The following is a 21,968-nucleotide window of genomic DNA, read 5'->3' as shown; positions in this document are numbered from 1 at the left end:
GAGAAGTCAGCTGGTTTTGTTAATATAGTCATCACAGTTGAGGACTACAATGGCATCCCCTTTGTCTGCTAGTCTGATCATTATCTGGTGGTTAGATTTCAGGGACTGTATGGCTGTCCTCTTGGCAGTGGAGAGATTATGGTGGATCTGATGTTTGTTAAGGATTTTACAGTCAATTTTTTTCCTGAAGCATCCTTTTCTCTCTAATATCCTGGGACTGAAACAGCTACAACTACGCCTGCAGACTTTAGATGTTCAGTCTAATCCTAGAACATATCTGACTAAGATTGTTCTTGCCCTCCTAACCCCCCAAAATAGATTACTGGATTTAAGGTAACTTTTCTTCTTGAGAGATTGCCAAACCATTACTTTGCCACAAGAGTTGGTCTGGGTAATAATTAAATGGAAAACTGATCAAGCTTCTTTAGAAATGAAAACTTATGGAAATAAATCTATCAAAATGAAGTTCAGTGCCATTGCTGTATTCTGTTCACCTTTAAATCCATCTTATGGCATTTGTTTCCTGAAGTAATTCATTTATGTGAAACACGTACTTAAGAGAACATTGTCTACTGCAGATGCTTTAACAACTTCTAGATCAAAAGTTACATTTCCCAACATGACATCCTCCAAAAGAACTCATACAGAAAATTAAACTTTTGTGGTCTGCAATTGCTACAATGCTACATTTACTAATAATTTGAATTTTTTAAAAAATTATACGTATTTACCGTTAACATTGCTAATTCCCAAGAGAGTCTGAATTTTCAGATTGTCCCAGGTATTATAAATCAAATAATTTTGTGCCTCTCCAGTAAGCATTTTCAATTAAACAAATTGCTTTTTAAGGTACTGTTTGAAACACAGTTTAACTGGGTAACACACACCATCTAAGTAGTGTGGCCTACTCTCTTCACCAACTTATGGCAAAGACATTCTAACTATCTCTAAGTTCTTGTGAAAATTTGATTACATTCTCAGAAGTGGATAAGTAATATAACAGATGTAGGTTCAGTGAACTTGAACCATAAAAACTGTAACTACGTGGGACGTTTAAAAAACGAGAGAACACCCAGTGGGGGGAAAAACCTGACCTATTCATTGCTTTTCTTTGCTGCAATTTAGACAATTCACATGGTGAACACATTCCAGAATATGTATTTAAAACATTTACCATACATGTAGCTGCAAAGATGTAGGAGGCAGTTTCAAAAAGAGTAAAATTGCCAACAAAATCTTGATAGTTCAAAAATAAAAGCAATTTTGAAGATGAAACTGTTGACAAAAAACATTTAAATCTCTGAGCCCTAAATTGTGGAATCTGCCCATTATTACTACATCAACAATTCTTTGAGTTATCCACATTGATTCAGATGTATTCTGTGCTTATGCCCTTGTTTCAGGAAAAATACTTTCCATACGCGAATTAATCTTGGCCATATATTTAGTAATGTGCAGTATTTCAATCCCATAATAATTGTAAGACAACCAACATTGGCAGAGAGTTAAAGAGTGTGATCTGAAAGCAATTTGGCACATCAAAGCATGCTTCTTTCATCATTTTGGCTATTTGTAACATTTCCCAGTTATGGCGACAGATCAAAGAAAGAAGCAAATAGAGACAAAGTATCATGAGATAGCAAAGTGTGAGGAGCTCATGTACTGATCTAAAAAGAACCACCACAATTCCTATTTTTGTGCTACAACTTTGAAGGGATATTCTAAAGAACAGTATTGAAAAAGTTGCTACGCTGACAGTTTGTTAGTCTATTTCAATTGAAACATGGTAAATACATTCAGAGAAGAATGAACAGCTCTCTTCCCTCACATGTGCTTCTGTTGCAGAGTTGTAAGAGTCAGACTATCAAACGTTAAGGGGAATGATTAAAAAAATCCTTATTCCCCTGGAAAGGTTATAACACAGGCAGCAGAACCAGCCTGGAAAGCGTAAACTAAGGATGGAGCAAAAGAGTTGCTACTCCTCCAATATTGGCTTGCACCTAGGTTAATTCAACACCTTCCAAATTTAGAATTAAAAAGGAGGGGCGGTATTATTTTGGCTTTCATATATTATCTAGATCATTCAAACTAATTAAAGCAGAAGGAAGAAATAGAACAGCTCCCGCCAAAGTAGTTTTATTCATTTAGACAAGGAAATAGTTTATTGCACTATATAAATGCACAATTTCAGTAAGAGAAGCACATGACTAAAAAGGCTTATACCAGAAAATTAGATGTTTAACATTTTGCTGAAAATTTGCAAAAACTGATTTCTCTCTCTCTCACACACACACAAATGGGACTCCTCTTTCCCCTTCCTTCTCCCCCAACATAATATGTCACTTTACTAAATAGGATCAATTGAGAATGAAAATTAATCTTTTTCAAGAACTCAATTTCATTCAGATGGAAAGGGTTTTTTGAATCAAGACACTGTTGGCCATTGCTCAAAAAGTGAAAATTTCTCAGTCACAAAAGTAGCTCTGAACAATGTTTTTGCACCAAAAAGTAAGTGGTAGTCATTTTCATAAAGGCAAATAACATTATGGGGAAATCGTAGCATATTCATTACTAACGAAGGCCTCACTCAAAAAAACGCTGCAGTTCCTAGAGCTATGGCTAAGACGACTGAGGAGGTACAGTGTGAGAGTCAAGAAGAGCAATGTTGGATTTGGTTAGCCTTGGAGAAGGAGACAGTACATGATTAATGTGTTTTTATCTCAACAGTAGGCAGACCCCCTGCAGTATGTAAACTTCAATCATGCCTCATTAAACCAAGAAACTAAGGTTCTTTTGCAGAGTTGCAATCATAAAATATCTTGCAGACAAGCTTACCTTCCTTTCTCACCCTATCTCAAATCAGATATGCCAATTGTGGGAGGAAAGAGCTGTCCAAACAGGGATGTAGAAGCTCCTTAATTTTAAAAATATGCACAATAATTGTACGATAAAAAGTTTAAAAACTGTAAGGTCTTCAAATTATAGCCTGAATAAACTAAAACAGTTTATGCAAAAAAGCTATATTTTTACATTGTTTAACCAACATTTAATAAGCAAAAGTAGTTTATATATACAGATTTTTATGAAAGTCCATGAGACTTGATCACTACTTGTCTGGTTTCTATATGTATATACACACAATATGGTGGGTGTAAATGGTAATCTGGCTCCTTTCTCTCAATGTGTAAGTAGTAACATTATCAGACCAATCTTATACAATAAAGAAATAAATGATGGAGTATTTCTTTCATCCTTCACCCAGGAGCTTATGTTACCACTTTCCATTGCCACCTGTAGATTTGCATTATTGTATTTTCTCTTTACAAATATTACTGTCCCCGTCTTGCCTGCTATGTATCAGAGTCTGTTATTTTAAAAATCAAACTAAAAAAAAGAAACCAGTCAGCACTAGTGTAAATGCCACATACAAATCCAGCTTTGGGAAAATATTTCCACTTTGCTCTGGCAGAATTCTTCTTTCAACCTAGCTACTATCTCTCGGAAAGGTGGATTAATTACATCATCAATGGAAAAACCCCTTCGTTGATGTAGGAAGGAACTACACTACAGTGGCAATGCTGCAGCACTTGTTGTGTAGACATAGCCTAAGATTCATAAATTATGAATGGCTGAATAGACTTTATGTACATCTAGACAGCTCTGGATCCCATGTTACAGTTTAAAATGAGTCTCAAACTCATACACTGTAAGGTCAGAAAGGAGCACCTAATCATCTAGTCTAACCTCCTGCACGTTGTAGGCCACAGAACCTCACCCACCCAACTCCTGTAATAGACCCTAACCTCTGGCTGAGTTACTGAAGTCTTCAAATCATGGATTAAAGGCTTCAAGTTACGGAGAATTCACCATTTACACTAGTTTAAATCTGCAAGTGACCCATGCCCCATGCTGCAGAAGGTGGCGAAAAGACCCCAGGGTCTCTGCCAAAAATTCTTTCCCGACCCCAAATATGGCAATCAGTTAGATCCTGAGCACATGGGCAAGAGCCACTAAGCAGGCCTGGGAAAGAATTCTTTGTAGTGACTCAGAGCCCTCCCCATCTAGTGTCCCATCTCCAGCCATTGGGGATTTTGCTACTGGCAGTCTCCGATGGGCCACATGCCATCGTAGGCAGTCCCATCGTACCATCCCCTGCATATGTTCATCAAGCTCAGACTTGAAGCCAGTTAGGTTTTTTGCTCCCACTGCTCCTCTTAGGAGGCTGTTCCAGAACTTCACTCCTCTAATGGTTAGAAACCTTCACCTAATTTCAAGCCTAAATTTATTGATGGCCATTTATATCCATTTGTTCGTGTCTCCATATTGGTGCTTACCTTAAATAACTCCTCTCCCTCCCTGGTATTTGTTACTCTGATCTATTTATAGAGAACAATCGTATCTCCCCATAGCCTTCTTTTTGTTAGGCTAAACAAGCCAAGCCTCTTGAGCCTGCTCTCATAAGGGAGGTTTTCCATTCCTCAAATAATTCTAGTAGCCCTTCTCTGTACCCTGTATCAGTTTGAATTCATCTTTCTTAAATATGGGAGACTAGAATTGCACACCCTATTCCAGGTGAGATCACAGCATTGTATTGTATAATAGTAGTAATACTTCCATGTCTCCACTGGAAATACCTCGCCTGATGCATCCTAGGACTGCATTAGCCTTTTTCACAGCCACATCACACTGGTGGCTCATAGTCATCCTGTGATCAGCCAATACACACAGGACTTCCTTCTCCTCTGTCGCTTCCAACTGATAAGTCTCCAGCTGATAGCAAAAATTCTTGTTGTTAGTCCCTGAATGCATGACCTTGCACTTTGCACTGTTAAATTTCATCCCATCTCTATTCCTCCATTTTACAAGGTCATCCAGATCTTATTCTATGATATTCTGGTCCTCCTCCGTATTGGCAATACTGCCCAACTCTGTCTCATCTTCAAAAGTTATTAGCACACTCCCACTTTTTGTGCCAATGTCAGTAATAAAAATGTTAAATAAGATTGGTTCCAAGACTGATCCCTGAGGAACTCCACTATTAACCCCTCTCCAGCCTGACAGTTCACCTTTCAGTATTACCACTGTAGTCTCCCCTTTAACACATTCTTTATTCACCTTTCAATTCTCATATTAATCCCTATCTTCTCCAATTTAACTAATAATTTTCCATGTGGAACTGTATCAAATGCCACGCAGAAATTGAGGTAGATTATATCTACTGCATTTCCTTTGTCTAAAAAAATCAGTTATCGTCTCAAAAGGAAGATATCAGGTTGGTCTAGTATGATCTGCCTTTTTGTAAAAGCATGTTGTATTTTATTCCAATTACCATTAACCTCTATGTCTTTAAATACTTTCTCTTTCAAAATTTGTTCCAAGGTCTTGCATACAAACTAACAGGCCTGTAGTTTCCTGGATCACTTTTTTCCCCCCTTTCTTAAAAATAGGAACTATACTAGCAATTCTCCAGTCATAGTCAATCTGTTTACAGATTCATTAAAAATCCTTGCTATTGGACTTGTAATTTCATGTGCCAGTTCCTTTAATACGACTTTATGGATCAGTTACAAACACACTAAAAAAACCTCAAATGAGACTGTCATATTCCTGGTAACCTTGTTCATTGCAAATGATCACAATACAATCAAAGAACTGTAAAGATTAATGCCAGTATTTTCAAACCTGCAGGCCTTAAATTAGGCCACTTAGTAGAAGTGACCTGATTTTTCACCTTTGGGGAGGGTGAGGAGGGGGTGCGGGGAAATCAGTCAACTTTTGCTTAACTATGGAATTAAGGGCCTAATTTTAGGCTGCAGGTTTGAAAATACTGACCTAAGCCACTAGTGGATTCTGTCTAGATTGAGTTACTTTATTTGATGAAAAAACTGTTTTGTCATAAAGAGAAACCCACAAGGTTATAATAAAATATTTGTCTATCACTGTTTGCAATCTCAATATTATCAGCATAAGCAAAAAATTTAATTTTAGGAGCCAAACCAACTTCTCCTTTGGGGATGGGGAAAGCACAATTAATTTATTACTGTGAAATTGTAATGAACTTTTCAGGAGTATGGTATCAGTTCAAACACCAATACAGATCTATTGAAATTTTCCGTGATCGGTGTCAACAGGTAAGCATTCTTTCTTTAAGAAGGATGCAGTCAGCTTGCAATCATCTATTAAGCTTCAAAACATGAGTTTCAGGTAGTACACTTGCCCTTCTTCCGCTTTCCGGTTTTTGACGCATCACTATCACCTTTCCCTTTAATGTTTTTCTTGCTCTGTTGAGATGTGAAAAACTCTCACAAAGAGGGGGAAATGACTGCACACAAAGTAAACATAATGAAAAAACTGAGAGGAATAACTATTTTCCTCCAATCTCTCTCAACTACAGTCATTTTAGATGTTAGTTGTAGCCAGAAGCTGACAGTGTCCTTGTAAATGAGAGATTGCATTAGTAACCACATGTCCCTATACGAGACCAATAAGTCAATTATACCATCTAGCTGGGAGTTCTCACAAAACCTCCTATTTATACACGAAAAAAGATGTTAATGTCTATTTGGGGTTCAATAAAGAATCCCAGTATGCTAACTCCATTTCTGAGTGATACATTCATAATAAAATATGTGAAAGGCAATTGCTGGATTTGGAATGCTAAAATCCAAAGCTAATGTCAATTCTGAGTAACATAATTAAAAAAGAAACCTGGACAAAAATATTTCTTGGAACCATCAGCTTCCCTCATCAGAAGAACAATATTCTGGTGTCTCTGATTTTGCATTTATTTTTACAGTTACATTGCAGGCACCTCCTAAGTAAATGTACTAATGAATTTCATTTTTCATTCTTAAAGACATGTTCCAGCACACTTTTTGCACTTTAAAAATAACTTGGTAGAAACTGACAAGATTTCACCACCAACAAGGATAGGATTGTTATCCACTCTGTCAGATTCAGGACCAAATGTTTCTTGTCAAGAAGAATGTTTGGTTCAACTGGTATTATAGTAGCTCACCACAGTACCTTGTCTACATGGAAAATTAAATCCAGTTCACAGACATTTTCAAAACATTTGTCTAGTGTTTCCACGAATACCTGTGGAAGAAAAAACAAAGCAAAAGGTCAAGGTTTAAGAGCAACTCAATCATTTCACTATTTATGAACTTCAAATGTGGCACATATAGGAAAATAGAGATCATGTAGATTTTACAAGGCCTAGTGTATCTGAAAAACATGTGTGGTCAACACTATTACTGGGATCCTGTAATGCTGGCAGGCCCCAGGAAAAAGAGTATGTGAAGTAAAACAGCTTTTAATACAACTCTGCAATGTGGCCAAGGAATTACACACATACAAAAGTTAAAGAATATTCACACATTGAAAGAACACTCAAAGAACATCTATACTGCAATTTTATGCAGTTGTGATCTGAACCGTTTCTTCTAATTTTACTGGGATGCCAACTATCTAGTAAAAATGAATTTCAGCTGTTTATTTTTACCAATTATTTGTACACCAGTAGCCCCTGAGGGCCACAGCCTGCTTCCACTTCTCTCCTCACAGAATCTTGCCATTTTCTTCCAAGAGAAAATGGCTAAAATGTGACACAACCCTCCCACTTCTCTTGCCTTCTCTTCCCCTCTTACAACTCTCTCCTCCTCCTCCCGTCACAGAGGCAGAAGTTTCTCATTTAATTTCCTGCTCCATCCCCTCCATTTGCCCCAGGGAGCCCATCTCATCATTTCAACTCCTCCCTTATTCTTCTCCTTAACCTCTTATGCTCCTCTGGTTCTTCCTCCCATCCCCATAATACAAGCATGACTTAGACTCTCCCCTCCTAAATAAAACCCACCCTTGACCTCCACTTGCTTCTTCAACTACTGCTCATTTCCCTTCTCCCTTTCACCTCTAAGGGTACGTCCACACTACCCGCCGAATCGGCGGGTAGCGATCGATCTATCAGGGATCGATTTATCGCATCTCATCTAGACATGATAAATCGATCCCTGAAGGCACTCCCTGTCGACTCCGAAATTCCACTAGGGTGAGAGGCGGAAGCGGAGTCAACGGGGGAGCCACAGCCATCAATCCCGCGCCATGAGGACGGGAGGTAAGTCAATCTAAGATATATTGACTTCAGCTATGCTATTCTCGTAGCTGAAGTTGCACATCTTAGATCGATTCCCTCCCCCAGTGTAAACCAGGCCTAAGAGCACGAAACGAGCTGTCTATAACTATTGTCTGAAGTGCCTCTTCTCCAAATCCATCACAGACTGGTTTCAGCCTCAGCACTCCACTGAAATCACTCTTGCCAAATTTTCTAATGACTATGTCCTAACCTAAGCTAAGAACTTGTTCTCCATCCTCATCTGTGAGGGTTCCACAAGGCTCTGTCCTAGCTCCCCTTCTCTTCTCCCTTTGCATCTTATCTCTGGGTAATTTCATCTGCAAACACAAATTCAATTACCACATATCTGCTGAGGACTCATAAACCCTCCTCTCTGCTCAAGACCTGTCTCCTTCTGTCCAAACTAAAATCTCAGCTGGTCTCTCTGACATCTCTTTGTGGATGTCTAGCTGCCAGCTCAAGCTCAACACAGCTAAAGTGGATCTTAATCTTCCCCCATACCTTTCCAGTTACCTTCTTTCTCAATCACTAAACACCACCATCATCCTGACAGTCACTTAGGCCCATAACCTGGGTGTCATCTTCAAAGTGAACCTCTCTTTATGTCTAAGTCTTGCAGATTCTTTCTGCATAACATCTTAAGCTACAGACTTTCCTCTCCATCCATACAAATAAAATTCTCATCCAGGCTCTCATCATACCATGTTGCAATTACTGCAAGATCCTTTTATCTGGCCTTGACAAGTGTAATCTTGCCCCACTCATATCCATTCAATATGCTGCTGAATGGATCATTTTCCCAGCTCATTGATTTGACCAAGTTGCACCTCTCTTTACATCCATTCACTGGCTCTCCCTTCTTTATTGCATCAAACATATGTTGCTTGTATTAACTTTCAAAGCCCTTCACAGTCTATCGTCTCTCATTCACTACTGAGCTGACGACACTCGTATCCAACTGGCCCATGCAAGCCTCCACTGAAATTTTCAAACAAACATTGTGCTTTCTCCTATGCTGTTCCTCATGCTTGGGAAGTGCTTCCCATACACATCTACAAGGCTGCCTGATTACCCATCTTTGCTTTGATACCTATAAAAACAGTTAAGCCGCAAATGTGCTGAGACCACTCTCTATCATGCTGACCAACACTGTCTCATTGTTTCCATCTGTATACCCTGTTGCCTCTGTATACCATCTGTTGCCTCTGTCTTAAACTTAGAACGCATGCTCCATGGGCCAGGGATACCTTTTTGTTGTGTATGTGTTCTGCACCTAGCAGAGTGAGGTTGTGGCTCATGACTAGGACTACAATAAATAAAATAATCTGCACATACAAAAAATAAATAAATTCAGACATGTGACCTTAATGCTATCTATCTATATAAAGCCAAATTAGTTATTAACAGTTTGCTTTACATACAATGCACAAGGTTTCATTTTTTATCATTGCAAGTCCTCCTCATTATTTGCAAAGGCCTGTTAATTACTGTGCAAGCCAGACATGCCTTTCTGATTTGGGATAGGAGATCACACCACATAAAATTTCAATTTTGAGCTTATTTGAGCCCAGCCCAATAAGGCAGTCTTCCGTGTCCATAACCAATTTTCCTACTCAGCCAGAAAGGGGGTGGGGATGTGTGTGTGTGTGGGGGGGGGGGATTTTCATAAGTTCCAACTCTACCCCATTGGAAATCGATGGGAAATTTACCACTTCAACACAAATACTAAAGGCATGCATGAGATTTTCAAAAAGGTCTTTTACTCATAACATGTTACTATTAATTTCCATTTTAAAATCAAAACCAATTCTCTCTCTAGTGGACTTGCAGAAGTATCATTATTTAATACCAGCACTGAATTTAAGCAAAAATACTGGAACTAACTCCACAAAGAGGAGTTGAAGACCACGCTCCCCGTGCACTGAGTGGGGAGTTAGGAACCTAAGAAAGAGATTCATAAAAGCCAAAAACTGAGCAGGGAGCTGCCTATGCTAGCCAGTAGAAAATGGGGAACCAGGGCAGGGCTTAGGCTCCTAACTCCAGCTCAGAGAACCTCTCAACCATGAAACCTCCTGGTATAGGCAGGGGGTGAGGGATTGACTGACTCTGTAGCCAAGTGGTTAGGGCACTCCCCTAGGGCATGCAGAGTCAGGTTCACGTCCCTGCTCAGATAAATTATTTATGCAAGTGGAACAGCTTCAACAGGAGAGATAGAGATATACCATACTATATCCAATAGCCTGGTGAATAGGGCACTCACTTGGGATGTAAAAGTCCAGGGTTCAAGTCCCTTGCTCTAAATCAGGCAGAGTAGAGATTCAAACCACATCCCAAGTGAGTAGGGTGACCAACAGCAAATGTGAAAAATCAGGACGGGGGATGTAACAGGAGCCTATATAAGAAAAAGACCCAACAATCGGGACATCTGGTCACCTAAAAGTGAATGGTTTCAGAGTAGCAGCCGTGTTAGTCTGTATCCACAAAAAGAACAAGAGTACTTGTGGCACCTTAGAGGCTAACAAATTTATTTGAGCATAAGCTTTCGTGGGCTACAGCCCACTTCTTCGATGCATAGAATGGAAGTGAATGCTCTAACCACTGTGATATTGGGTATAATGGATGTACACGCAACTTCCAACTACCTAGTTCCCAGCTGTCTTTTATGCAGGGCCTGATCCAGTAAGCATGCTCAGAATAGGTCCCCCGGGTAAGACAGGTAGGGGAAGGCCTAGTTTGAGAATTCCATTAGGGCTTAGGCATGAGCTAGGATGCTAAGTAGCTCACGGCATTAGGACTGTGCATGCCCACCAGTGGAAACTGAGATGCCTAATGAATTTAGGCAACTACAGGGTTGGATGGCAGTGAGCAGGGGTTGAAGATCTCAATGGTGCCTAAATGTTGGATTTAGGTGCCTATGCCTCTTTGTGGATCTAGACCTGTGTTATTTCTTAAATGGATTCAATACAAGAGTTACTATGACAATTAACCCTTACAAATAAATATCTTACATTTAATTGAATAGTAACCCCAACAAGGTGCCTCTTTTCTTAATGCTTAAAAAGTACTAATTTTCTTCATATAGTTAACTGTTAAGACACAAAATGTCTTCTAGAACAGGGCAAGTTTACAAATGATTAGTTCATATGTTAAACTATTTAAACAATGTTTATAATGTGGCTCAAAGAAGCCAACTGACTGCCCAGGGGAAATTCTCTTAACTTCTGTGTGCCTCAAGGGGGTTGTATATATAAGGGTAGTTTTGTGCTATAGGGATACCACTGCAGCTGAAACTAACTACAGGGCATTAAATTAATCATGAAACTGACATCCCAGGAATTGCTGGCTATCAGGGCCAGCTTTAGGCTGATTCCCCCGATTCGGGCCCCGCGCCCTAAAGAAGAGCGCCTACCTTAGGCGCCTTTTTAATTTTTACTCAGCTGGCAGCGCTCCGGGTCTTCGGCAGCACTTCAGCGGCGGGTCCTTTGCTCGCCCCAGGTCTTCGGCGGCGGGTTCTTCAGTGCCGTGGAAGCCCCAGAGCGCCACCAGGTGAGTCATCCCTGCCGGGGCCCTGTCAAAACTATTCAAATCAGGCCCCGCACTTTCTAAAGCCAGCCCTGTTGGCTACCTACTGACTTTCACAAAGCAACTTCATAAAAAAAGGTTGAGCAACAATGCAGAAACAATGTGAGTCACAGAACTGAGAATTAAAAATGAATTCTGGAGTCAAATAAATCTCAAGCCAAGACCTGGTGACTAGAAATGTAGCAATAGTGTGTTTTCCATAACTAATTATGATCCAAAGTGAATTTCTAGCGCCCCCTTGTGCTTTACTTTTAGAATTACATGAACTATTACAAAGCAACAAAGAGTCCTGTGGCACCTTATAAACTAACAGAAGTATTGGAGTATAAGCTTTCGTGGGTGAATACCCACTTCGTCAGATGCATGTGGTGGAAATTTCCAGAGACAGGTATAAATATACAGGCAAGGATCAGTCTAGAGATAACGAGGTTAGTTCAATCAGGGAGGATGAGGCCCTCTTCTAGCAGTTGAGGTATGAACACCAAGGGAGGAGAAACTGCTTTTGTAGATGGCTAGCCATTCACAGTCTTTGTTTAATCCTGAGCTGATGGTGTCAAATTTGCAAATGAACTGAAGTTCAGCAGTTCCCTGGACACACAATAGCAGATTTAAAGGTAGCCATCCTGCAGCAAAAAAACTTCAGGACCAGACTCCAAAGAGAAACTAAGGTGCCACAGGACTCTGTCACTTTTTACAGATACAGACTAACACGGCTACCCCTCTGATACATGAACTATTACAATAAAGCTGTATTTTATTTTTTTGTTTTAAATTTTACTCAAATATTAATAAACCTAAATACATACAATACTAAATACAGCATAAGCAATCAAAACATCAGCTTGTTCTTAGTGTTCTGGTAAGACAAATTAAGAGTCCATTGTCAGCATCAGGGCCCACTGTGCTCAGCAACATACCAACACAGTCCTTGCCCTGAAGAGCTTCCATTCTACACAGACAAAAAGTCGGAGAAAAAGGACACAATACACAAGCAGAAGACTGGGAACTGAGGGACAGAACGACTAAATGACTTGCCCAAGATTACATAGGAAGTCCATGGCAGAGAAGGGAATTGAACCCAGATCTCTGAAGTCCAATGTTTTAGCCACAAGACCATCCTTTCTCCTCTTGCATTAAGTACTCACATTCTATTACAGCATTAACAGCTGAAAAAAACAGATAACTAATCAAATGCACCTAAAACACAGATACTATAAAACAATAAATTTATAAAAGAAATATTATGAAATGTCTACTTCAGATCTAGAAAATCCTGTTTGTATTTGGTGTCAATAGACCTACTTTAGGTTTTCTTAACTCAGGTTTTGGTGTGTCACCAGATCTAGAGAGCACTAGCAAACCTCAAGAGATATGAAGCCAGTCTGCCTGTGAAAGTGTTTTCATTGCAGTGCAAGCTGTAATGTCATCATTTAAACAGTTGGCTCAAGGTGATCTCTGATAGATGCATGGGACAATTATGCTCACATTTAATACCTAGATGGTTGGACATTAGTAGTTACAGCAATAAATACATGCAGCACCACCATACATGGGGCTGACTTTGAATGAAACTTGGAAGCTCTAATAGTGCTTAGTATAACAATCTATCTTCCTAGGGGAGCTGGTCAGCATGAGCATGTTACACTTAGGGTGACCAGATGTCCCGATTTTATAGAGACAGTCCCGAATTGGGGGGCTTTTTCTTATATAGGCACCTATTACCCTCCCCACCCCCTGTCCCGATTATTCACACTTGCCCTCTGGTCACCCTAATTACACTTTATTGTTCTACATAAACTACACTGACTTCCCCTCTGCTTCTGGGTGCAATCTGAAGTATCTGTTTTACTCTGTAAAACATTATATGGTTTAGGAGGTAGACACTTTAGGGACCATATCATTCCCTGTGCACTATTAAAAACCGCTCAAGTCAGCTGAGATGCTTTTGCTGACAGTCTTTTTGATCACAAGTTGCTTGGAACAGGGTCCATCTCTTCTTACGTTTGTGTCAGGTGCTGCACAACAGGACTTGGGTACTGACATCTGTGCACTACTGCACTTGAAGTGCTACAAAAGTTAATAAATTCTTTTGAGAATTTCCAGTCACCAATACATAAGGGGCAGGGAGGAGTCAGACTGTGGAAATCACTCCCTCTGGTGGCCAGTCAAAGCACAAATTTGTCAGTTTTCAGGCAAATCTGTCAAATGGACCTTAACTACAGTTGATTTTTTTACGTTTTCAATTTCATCAACCAGAAGAAAGTTTTTTGGATTTCTGCCCAACTCTAACCTAAACTAAAAGGGCTGACCTCGTACTAGAGCCAATCAGGAATTTTTCAACTAAGGCATTTTCTAATGAAAATGTTATTTGTTTAAATCAGATCTGCTGCAGGATAGGCTTGGTTCTGGTGAACATCCTGTGACAAAAAAAAGGTTTGAGAGAAGTTTTGAAATTGCTGACATCCCCTGAATTTCAGTTCAAAATGTAAGTTAATTTACAGTAGAGGAAAAAAATGTAAAGGAAAAAGGTAAGTGAAATGTTTTGAAGTTATCAAATGTTTCAACTGACCCAATCTGAATTTTTCCCCGGATTTCCGGTTTGTGAAAATTTGAGATAGAATTTTTGTCCCAAATTGGGACAGGAAAATCTTCTGAAATCTCAAAAGTTCTTCCAGAACAGGAAAATCATTTCCCACCCAGCTCTACCTTGTATCTCACATGCCTGTTTGAATTAACATTAGGCTTTCTGGACCCCAGACTTGTTAAAGATTACAGTAATCTGTTGTCCCAAGACCTCTAAATTTAGTGCCTCTAAAGACTGCAATTCTTACATGTGATTTACCTCGCTTTGCATGGGTGCATCTATGGTCATAACAAATTAAGAAATCCATCTTTCAGACCAAACTGCATTATTCCTCCCATAAAACTGCTGATTGCACAAATGCCCCTTGCAAAGCTCTGTACAGCTTTTAACCACTGAGATCTCAACATTCTTTTTGGGTACTTCATGGGGAAGTGAGTCTTAGAAGTCATGAGTATACATAAGGGGTAAAATTTTCAAAAGTGCTAAGCTGACTTAGAAGTTTAAGTCTCACTGAAAGTCAAAAGGACTTGGCACCCAAGTTAGTTAGATTCTTTTGAAAGTCTGATGTGACTCTCCCTCACACTACCATGGCTTGCTGTTTGGCAAGGTTCTAGTTTTATTTTACTTACTGTGGCTATAATATCATAAACTCTACTGAGAGAAAAAAACTGAATCAAGGCCTTGATTTCCTCTTGTAACACTTCATGGGAGATTTAAGAATAACTCACATTTAACCCTGTAGACTTTACATACCCAGTGATAATGATGCTAACAAACAGAACTCTCCCTTTTCTAGTTAATCACAAACACTGAAACAAAGCCTTTAAACAATTTGTATAGAGCCTTAAAAATGACTGTATACAAGAAGTGTAAAATTCATAACATTAAAATGTCTACAGTATTAAGGTGAAAGGTTTCACTGGTATGTCCTGACATGAGAATCCTTTGATACTGGAACCTGGAGAAACATGTATGGTATATCCTCTGAGTGAAAGTCAAAGATTAATATCTATGACACACTCTGATCTGCTAAAGGTGACCTAAAAAGCATTTATAAATATATTGTTTCCTTCACACAGTCCTAATTTGTTTGTTTCCAAGCATCAGAGCTTCCACAGGGAAGATGTCAGATTGGTATTGGGAGATGAAATGGTGTTAACAAAAGCCCCTCTATCACAAGAAGTAATTCAACCTATGAAGAAGTTTGAGAACAAAATTTAACGTTGATATTTTTATGATGGTTGCAGACCTACCTAAAGGCTTTAATATGCATAAAGCCATTGTCCTAAAGATACAAAAAGGAAACACAGGCTAGACAATGCCATTGGATAGTGGAATTATTGGGAGGTTGGTGAACATCATCGCTGTACATATTAGAGCTCAGCAAGAAAGAAATCAGTTGGAATTGCATAAGTGGCCCTGTAAAATGCAAGGGATCAGACCACATAACACAAGTGGTCTTTTCTGATCCTACTGTTTCTAATTAAGAATGAAGATGTATGTTTTGTAGATAAAGTGAATATTCAGAAATACATGAGAAGTTACATTAAATATTAATGTGCTGCTCTTCTCACTTTGTAAATATTTTAACACATTTGAGTAAGAAGATATGCTACAAAACAAAGCAACTCTACTCTGTAGAGCAAACAGCTATGAAAAGATGATTCATTGTATGTGGTATCCAATAGCTTGCACACTACAAAATGCCAAAGTGAGCAAAGAGGAAACAAAAATCCAGGAAAACAGCCATTTGAACTGAATGAATCTGTTACCAAAACTAGACCCCAATTCTCTGCAAAACCAACAAAATATGGCAGTTTATAATTTAGGCTCATTACCTGTCAAATGAACTGTTTTCTTACCTAAACATTAATTTGGGAAAAAAAGAACTTTCTCTAGTAATGGTAGGAAACTGTACAACGTTTAACACAAGTATGCTGTACTTTATTTTCAAGCAATTCAGAAAAAGGTAAGCCTGAAGGTAGAAACACCAAGGGCTGGTCCACACTAAGAAGCGGGGTCGAACTAGGGTACGCAAATTCAGCTACGTGAATAGCGTAGCTGAATTCGAAGTACCCTAGTTCGAACTACTCACCCGTCCAGACGCCGCAGAATCGAAGTCCACGGCTCCAAGGTCGACTCCGTCACCGCCGTTTGCAGTGGTGGAGTACCAGAGTCGACCGCGGCGCTTCCGGAGTTCGAACTATCGCGTCCAGATTAGACGCGATAGTTCGAACTCCGAGAAGTCGAACTCACCGCGTCGACCCGGCTGGTAAGTGTAGACTAGCCCCAAGTATCTTTAAAAATATGGAATTTCCTTTATAAACAACACTTACTTGTATTAGGTCTAAAATGCCAAGTTCACTTTCTGAAGAATCCACACAGAAGACAAAGTACAACGTGGCATAGTGTCGGTAGATTAGTTTGTTATCAGATCCACCTATTAGTCTAAATGAAGAGATAAGCTAGGTCAGTCTCAAGACAAGATGAGCAAAAACGCATTAACAGCAAATTATAAACTTTTCAGGATACCGTTTAAATTTAAATTACATCATGAAACATGTTGAAAATACTTCAGCCATTAACAGTATAATAGAGAACCTCATAATTTAATGTAAAAGTGCTTTTGAAAAAAACAAGCCACACCAATATGACACCTTAACTCTGAATTGTAATTACTGTTAGTAAATATCCTCACAGACAGTAGTAAGCACACCGATATATGCACATACGCATCAGAACTATGGCAAACAGTGGAAGTGTGTCCTTATTGATCTAAGATGTGAGCAAGTTTCACTCTGACATTCTAGCAGGCACTGTGCAGAGAGTAAGGAATATTACTTAGAAGGGGGTCACATGCTTCAAGCATCTTTCCCAGTCCCACTCAGGGGAGCGACTGAGAGGAGTTGAAAAAATTTAAGTATGCATGCATTGAAGTTAGTGATTAGTACACATGGATTGTACTGCTATTCACTTAAATCAAATGTATGGTCTTAGTGATAAACTGAATTAATACAACAGTTGTGCTACAGAATATGTGACATTACAGAAAGTATGAGTGCCCTGCACCCAAATGGTTGTATTACAATATTATCAGAGATACAGAAATTTAAATTCCTTATACTTCTCCTTAATCATCAAGTTAGCGAACTACAAAAGGAAGAGTTATCTTAAGTGAATCAACAGTGATATGGCTCAAGTATAAAATGAAAACATTTTGTGGCACATGGATATACAGGTATGAAGCTGATGATTCTACACATTGGGGAAAAAGCCATTAAAAACTACTCCTAAACTGGATTTACAGAAGAAATCACCAGTCTAATGGATCACAAATCTGCACAAAGCAATGATCCCTCTAATTTTCTATTCTTTATTTGTAAATTAAAACTATTAAGAACCTTTAGAATACCTGCACTTTGCACACAGCTTCACATTAATGCTTGAAAATACAAGTCCCCTGCTCCCAAATATCTAAACAAAAAATGTACAGAGTTTTCGTGATTTGTAAGCAAACTAAAAACAAAAAACAAAAACAAATGCAAAGTAAAGGTTGATGCTGTGTCCTTAAATATATGACAATTAACTAGATATTGCAGTGAATGTGAAGTTGTTTCATTCTTATTGCAGGAACCCCCAAAATGTGCAAATTGCTCTATAGAGATACAGGAAGACAGTCCCTGCTGTGAAGAGCTATATCAAAAGGGGACTTGAAGAAGGGAAACAAGAGCTGAGCTTGTGCCACCCACCTCCAGCCTTTTTTTTTTCTTTGGGGGGGGGGAAGGAGGAAGAGAAGAGGGCGCTTCTTTATGATATATAAAAAAAAATGCCTGAAAGGGTGGGCTTTTACTCTGTGGGTTTTTTTTAAACATTAGAAATTCAGGTCCTGTCCAGCCTGGAAGACTATGCTAACTGGAGAACTACTGCAGTGACACTTCCAAGAGTGAAGAGAGCAAAAGTGGAATCATTAAGAGGAGAAAGGATTGTTAGTCAAAATGTTAGGCCTGGTCTTGACTAGGAAAACAGGTCATGGTTGGTATCACGGTAGCTACCACAACTTTGACCATGATTGTGCTCCAAGTATAAACACAGCTTTTAACACGTTAACTGGCTTTAGTCAACCCTAGGCTCCCCACATAGAGGAATTCAGCTAGTTAACTCGTGTTAAGAGTCAAAAGTGGTTTACAAAGAGACCAAAATCATGACAGCTAAAACAATGTCAATCATGACCTCTTTTCCCAAAAACTGTGTTTTTGTTAATACCTATGTAATTTCAATTACTAAAATTTTGAATGAACGGGTCTTTTATTTCAGCACATCTGTTAATGTGTGAGAACTCACAACAAACACGCTTTAAGACCACAAGGGGTAAAAAAAAAAAAAAACCTGACATTTTTACCTTGAAAAAATTTTATCTTAAAAATTCGACCACCATTTCAGTGCTGACAACACCTGTCATCAAAAATATCTGCCTCCCTATCAGCCACCCCAATACACCAAAGGAAAACACTCCACAGTTTTACCCAAAGGTCAAAAATCTGCTTTATTTAAACACCAGGCTCAGAGGGGACAATTAAACTAGGAAAAACAGCCATGTTTTGAAACACATTAGCTAAATACACACTGTAAACAAGAATTTGTACCTAGTGTAGACAGGGCAAGTCATGTTTTAAAACCTGCTAGATGGGGGAAGCCTAGGGTTGACCATGGCCAGCAAACGCAACTTGCTGCTGTCTATACTGTGCAAAAATGTGTTTGCAAACACAGTTTTTAAAACAATCATTTTTCTTAGTCCAGACTTGCTCTACAACACTGTTTTTCAAATCGTGGGTCACGACCCAATACTGGGTCACAGCATGTCAGGTACTGGGTCACCTTGCTCTGGTCAGCACTGCAGACCGGGACATTAAAAGCCCCGTTGGCGGTGCTGCCCAGCTAAGGTAGGCTAGTGCCCCGCGCTGTGCCCCGGAAGTGGCTAGCAGCGGGTCCGGTTTCTAGGCAGGTGGGCCACGAGGCTCCGCGTGCTGCCCCCACCCTGAGCACTGTTCCCATTGGGAACTGGGGGGAAAGCGGTGCCTGCAGGCAAGAGCTGCACAAAGCTGCTTGCACGCCTCCGCCTAGGAGCCAGATCTACTGCTGGCCACTTCCGGGGCCCAGCGCAGTCAGCGGTGCCAAGACTGGCAGGAAGCCTGCCTTAGCACCCCAGCTGTGCTGCTGACCGGGAGCTGCCAGAGGCTAGTCTGTGCCCCAATCCCCTGCCCTGAGCCCCCCGAAACCTGAAGCCCTTCCTGCACCCCAAACCCCTCATCCACAGCCTCAACCCAGAGCCTGCATCCCCAGCCCAGAGCCCTGACCCACTCCTGCACCCCAACCCTCTGCCCCAGCCCTGAGCCCCCCCAACCCAGAACCCCTTCATGCACTCCAAACCCCTCATCCCCGACACCCCCCGAGCCTGCACCCCCAGCCCAGAGCCCTCCCGCACCCCAACCACCTGCCGCAGCCTTGACCCCAACCCAAAGCCCCGCCTGCACCCCAAGCCCCTCATCCCCAGCCCCAGCCCAGACCCCTGACCCTCTTCCACACCCCAACCCCCTACTCCAGCCCAGAACCCCCTCCCACACCCTGAACCCTTCATTCCTGGATCCAACCCGCAGCCCTCAACCCCGCACCCCAACACTCTGCCCCAGCCCTGAGCCCCTCCCACACCCCAAACCCCTCAGCCCCAGCTCCATTGTACCATGGGCATCAGTTTTCATCAGCTGGGTCCCCAGAAAATAAGTTTGAAAACCACTGCTCTACAGAACAGCAAATTTGGACTCTGGCAGAAAGCCACTGGAATCTTTAGGCCAGGAACCCTCTACCAAGGGCACACAGTATCCAAATATTAGGCGCTCAGGCCTAAGTACCCAGTAGAAGAGCTGCCACTGATTTCAAGTTTCGCAATGGTATAGTGCAGGGGTGGCAAATCTGTGGCTCCGGAGCCACATGTGGCTCCTTGTATAGGCATCGACTCCGGGGCTGGAGCTACAGGCGCTAACTTTCCAATGTGCTCACTGCTCAACCCCTGGCCCTGCCCTCACTCCACCCCTTCCTGCCCCCTCCCTTAAGCCTGCCATGCCCTCACTCCTCCTCCCGGCAGAGCCTCCTGCATGCCACGAAACAGCTGATCTGGAGGTGTAGAGAGGGAGGCAGAGGCGCTGATCGGCGGGGCTGCCAGTAAGTGGGAGGCACTGGGAGCAGGGGGTGGGGGGGGAGCTGCTGACGTATTATTGTGGCTCTTTGGCAATGTACATTGGTAAATTCTGGCTCTCTCTCAGACTCAGGTTGGCCACCCGGGTGTAGTGAAACAGTCTCTTAGGTTGACCTCAAAGCTTTAGCTGGGCTTTGGGAATATAGTTAGGTGCCATCTAGGCTTCTACATATTTTTTTTCTGTATTGTCTCTGGATCAGGGACAGGTGTGTTGTAACCATATCCCCTAATTCAGTTACAGCTGTACAATAGACAGGGCCCTAGAAGAAATATTTTGTTAAAGTTGGAGAACACTTTATAACAGAAGATAGTTATAGCTACTTAACTGTAACAGTGTATTTAGTACCAAGATACAATGGAGACGGGTGTATGGCTTTTCTCATGGGTGCATTAGAAATATTTAGACAGAAATTTAACTAAATTACTGCTTTAAAATATGGTACTCTTGAAGATTTTTGTGACATCCTTTGCTGTTCATTAATACTAGAAATTTCTGTTAAATTTTAGTACTTACAAGCCCCCTTCTAGGAAATTACAAACATTTTCATCACGTTTGGATACCAAATGGAAAGTTTCTCTGATAATTTGTTGCTGTGTATCTTCACTCTGTGAAAAAAAATATATATTTTACTATCAGACTAAAGTGAATTAGTTAACAGTAATTTATATTTATAGCTTATATAGTTTGCACTCTGTTTACTAACAGCACTACCAAGACAATAAGCTTTGTTGCCTTCTAATCAGTCACCCAAAGTCCATACCATTCAGGATACGATCCATCACTCTCACAGATCCTGGGAGACATGCCAGTCCTTGCTTACAGACAGCCCCCAAACCTGAAGCAAATACTCACCAGCAACCACACACCATACAACAAAAACACTAACTCAGGAACCTATCCTTGCAATAAAGCCCTTTGCCAACTCTGTCCACATATCTATTCAGGACCTAATCACATCAGCCACACTATCAGAGGCTCGTTCACCTGCACATCTATGAATGTGATATATGCCATCATGTGCCAGCAATGTCCCTCTGCCATGTATATTGGCCAAACCAGACAGTCTCTATGTAAAAGACTAAATGGACACAAATCAGACATCAAGAATTATAACATTCAAAAACCAGTCAGAGAACACTTTAATCTCCCTGGTCACTCGATTACAGACCTAAAAGTCGCAATATTACAACAAAAAAACTTCAAAAACAGACTCCAACGAGAGACTGTCGAATTGGAATTAATTTGCAAAATGGACACCATTAAATTAGGCTTGAATAAAGACTGGGAGTGGATGGGTCATTACACAAAGTAAAACTATTTCCCCATGACAAAGAACCTGTTGTTCAACTGAACTGTGGGGTTTTGGCCTAATTCCAGTGACAGGTGTTGCTGTAATGATGCAAAACACTAGTGTAGACAA

At 40.5% G+C, this 21,968-nt stretch overlaps 1 protein-coding gene across 2 annotated transcripts in view; it reads right to left on the bottom strand.

The window, feature by feature from the left end:
• The window catches only part of AP3S1 (adaptor related protein complex 3 subunit sigma 1), a 40,709-nt gene that overhangs the window by 14,369 nt on the left and 4,372 nt on the right, over positions 1 to 21,968 (bottom strand). For both annotated transcript variants that reach the window (XM_039543533.1, XM_039543532.1), the window contains 3 exons: positions 21,062 to 21,153; positions 16,634 to 16,745; positions 7,027 to 7,098 (listed from right to left, as the gene is read on the bottom strand). In XM_039543533.1, coding sequence (XP_039399467.1) covers positions 7,027 to 7,098; positions 16,634 to 16,745; positions 21,062 to 21,153 — 276 coding nt within the window. The remainder of the gene's footprint in view (positions 1 to 7,026; positions 7,099 to 16,633; positions 16,746 to 21,061; positions 21,154 to 21,968) is intronic.

This window comes from Mauremys reevesii, linkage group 6 (assembly GCF_016161935.1).
Source record: "Mauremys reevesii isolate NIE-2019 linkage group 6, ASM1616193v1, whole genome shotgun sequence".
NCBI lineage: Eukaryota > Metazoa > Chordata > Testudines > Geoemydidae > Mauremys > Mauremys reevesii.
This window is presented reverse-complemented; position numbering and strand designations above follow the sequence as displayed.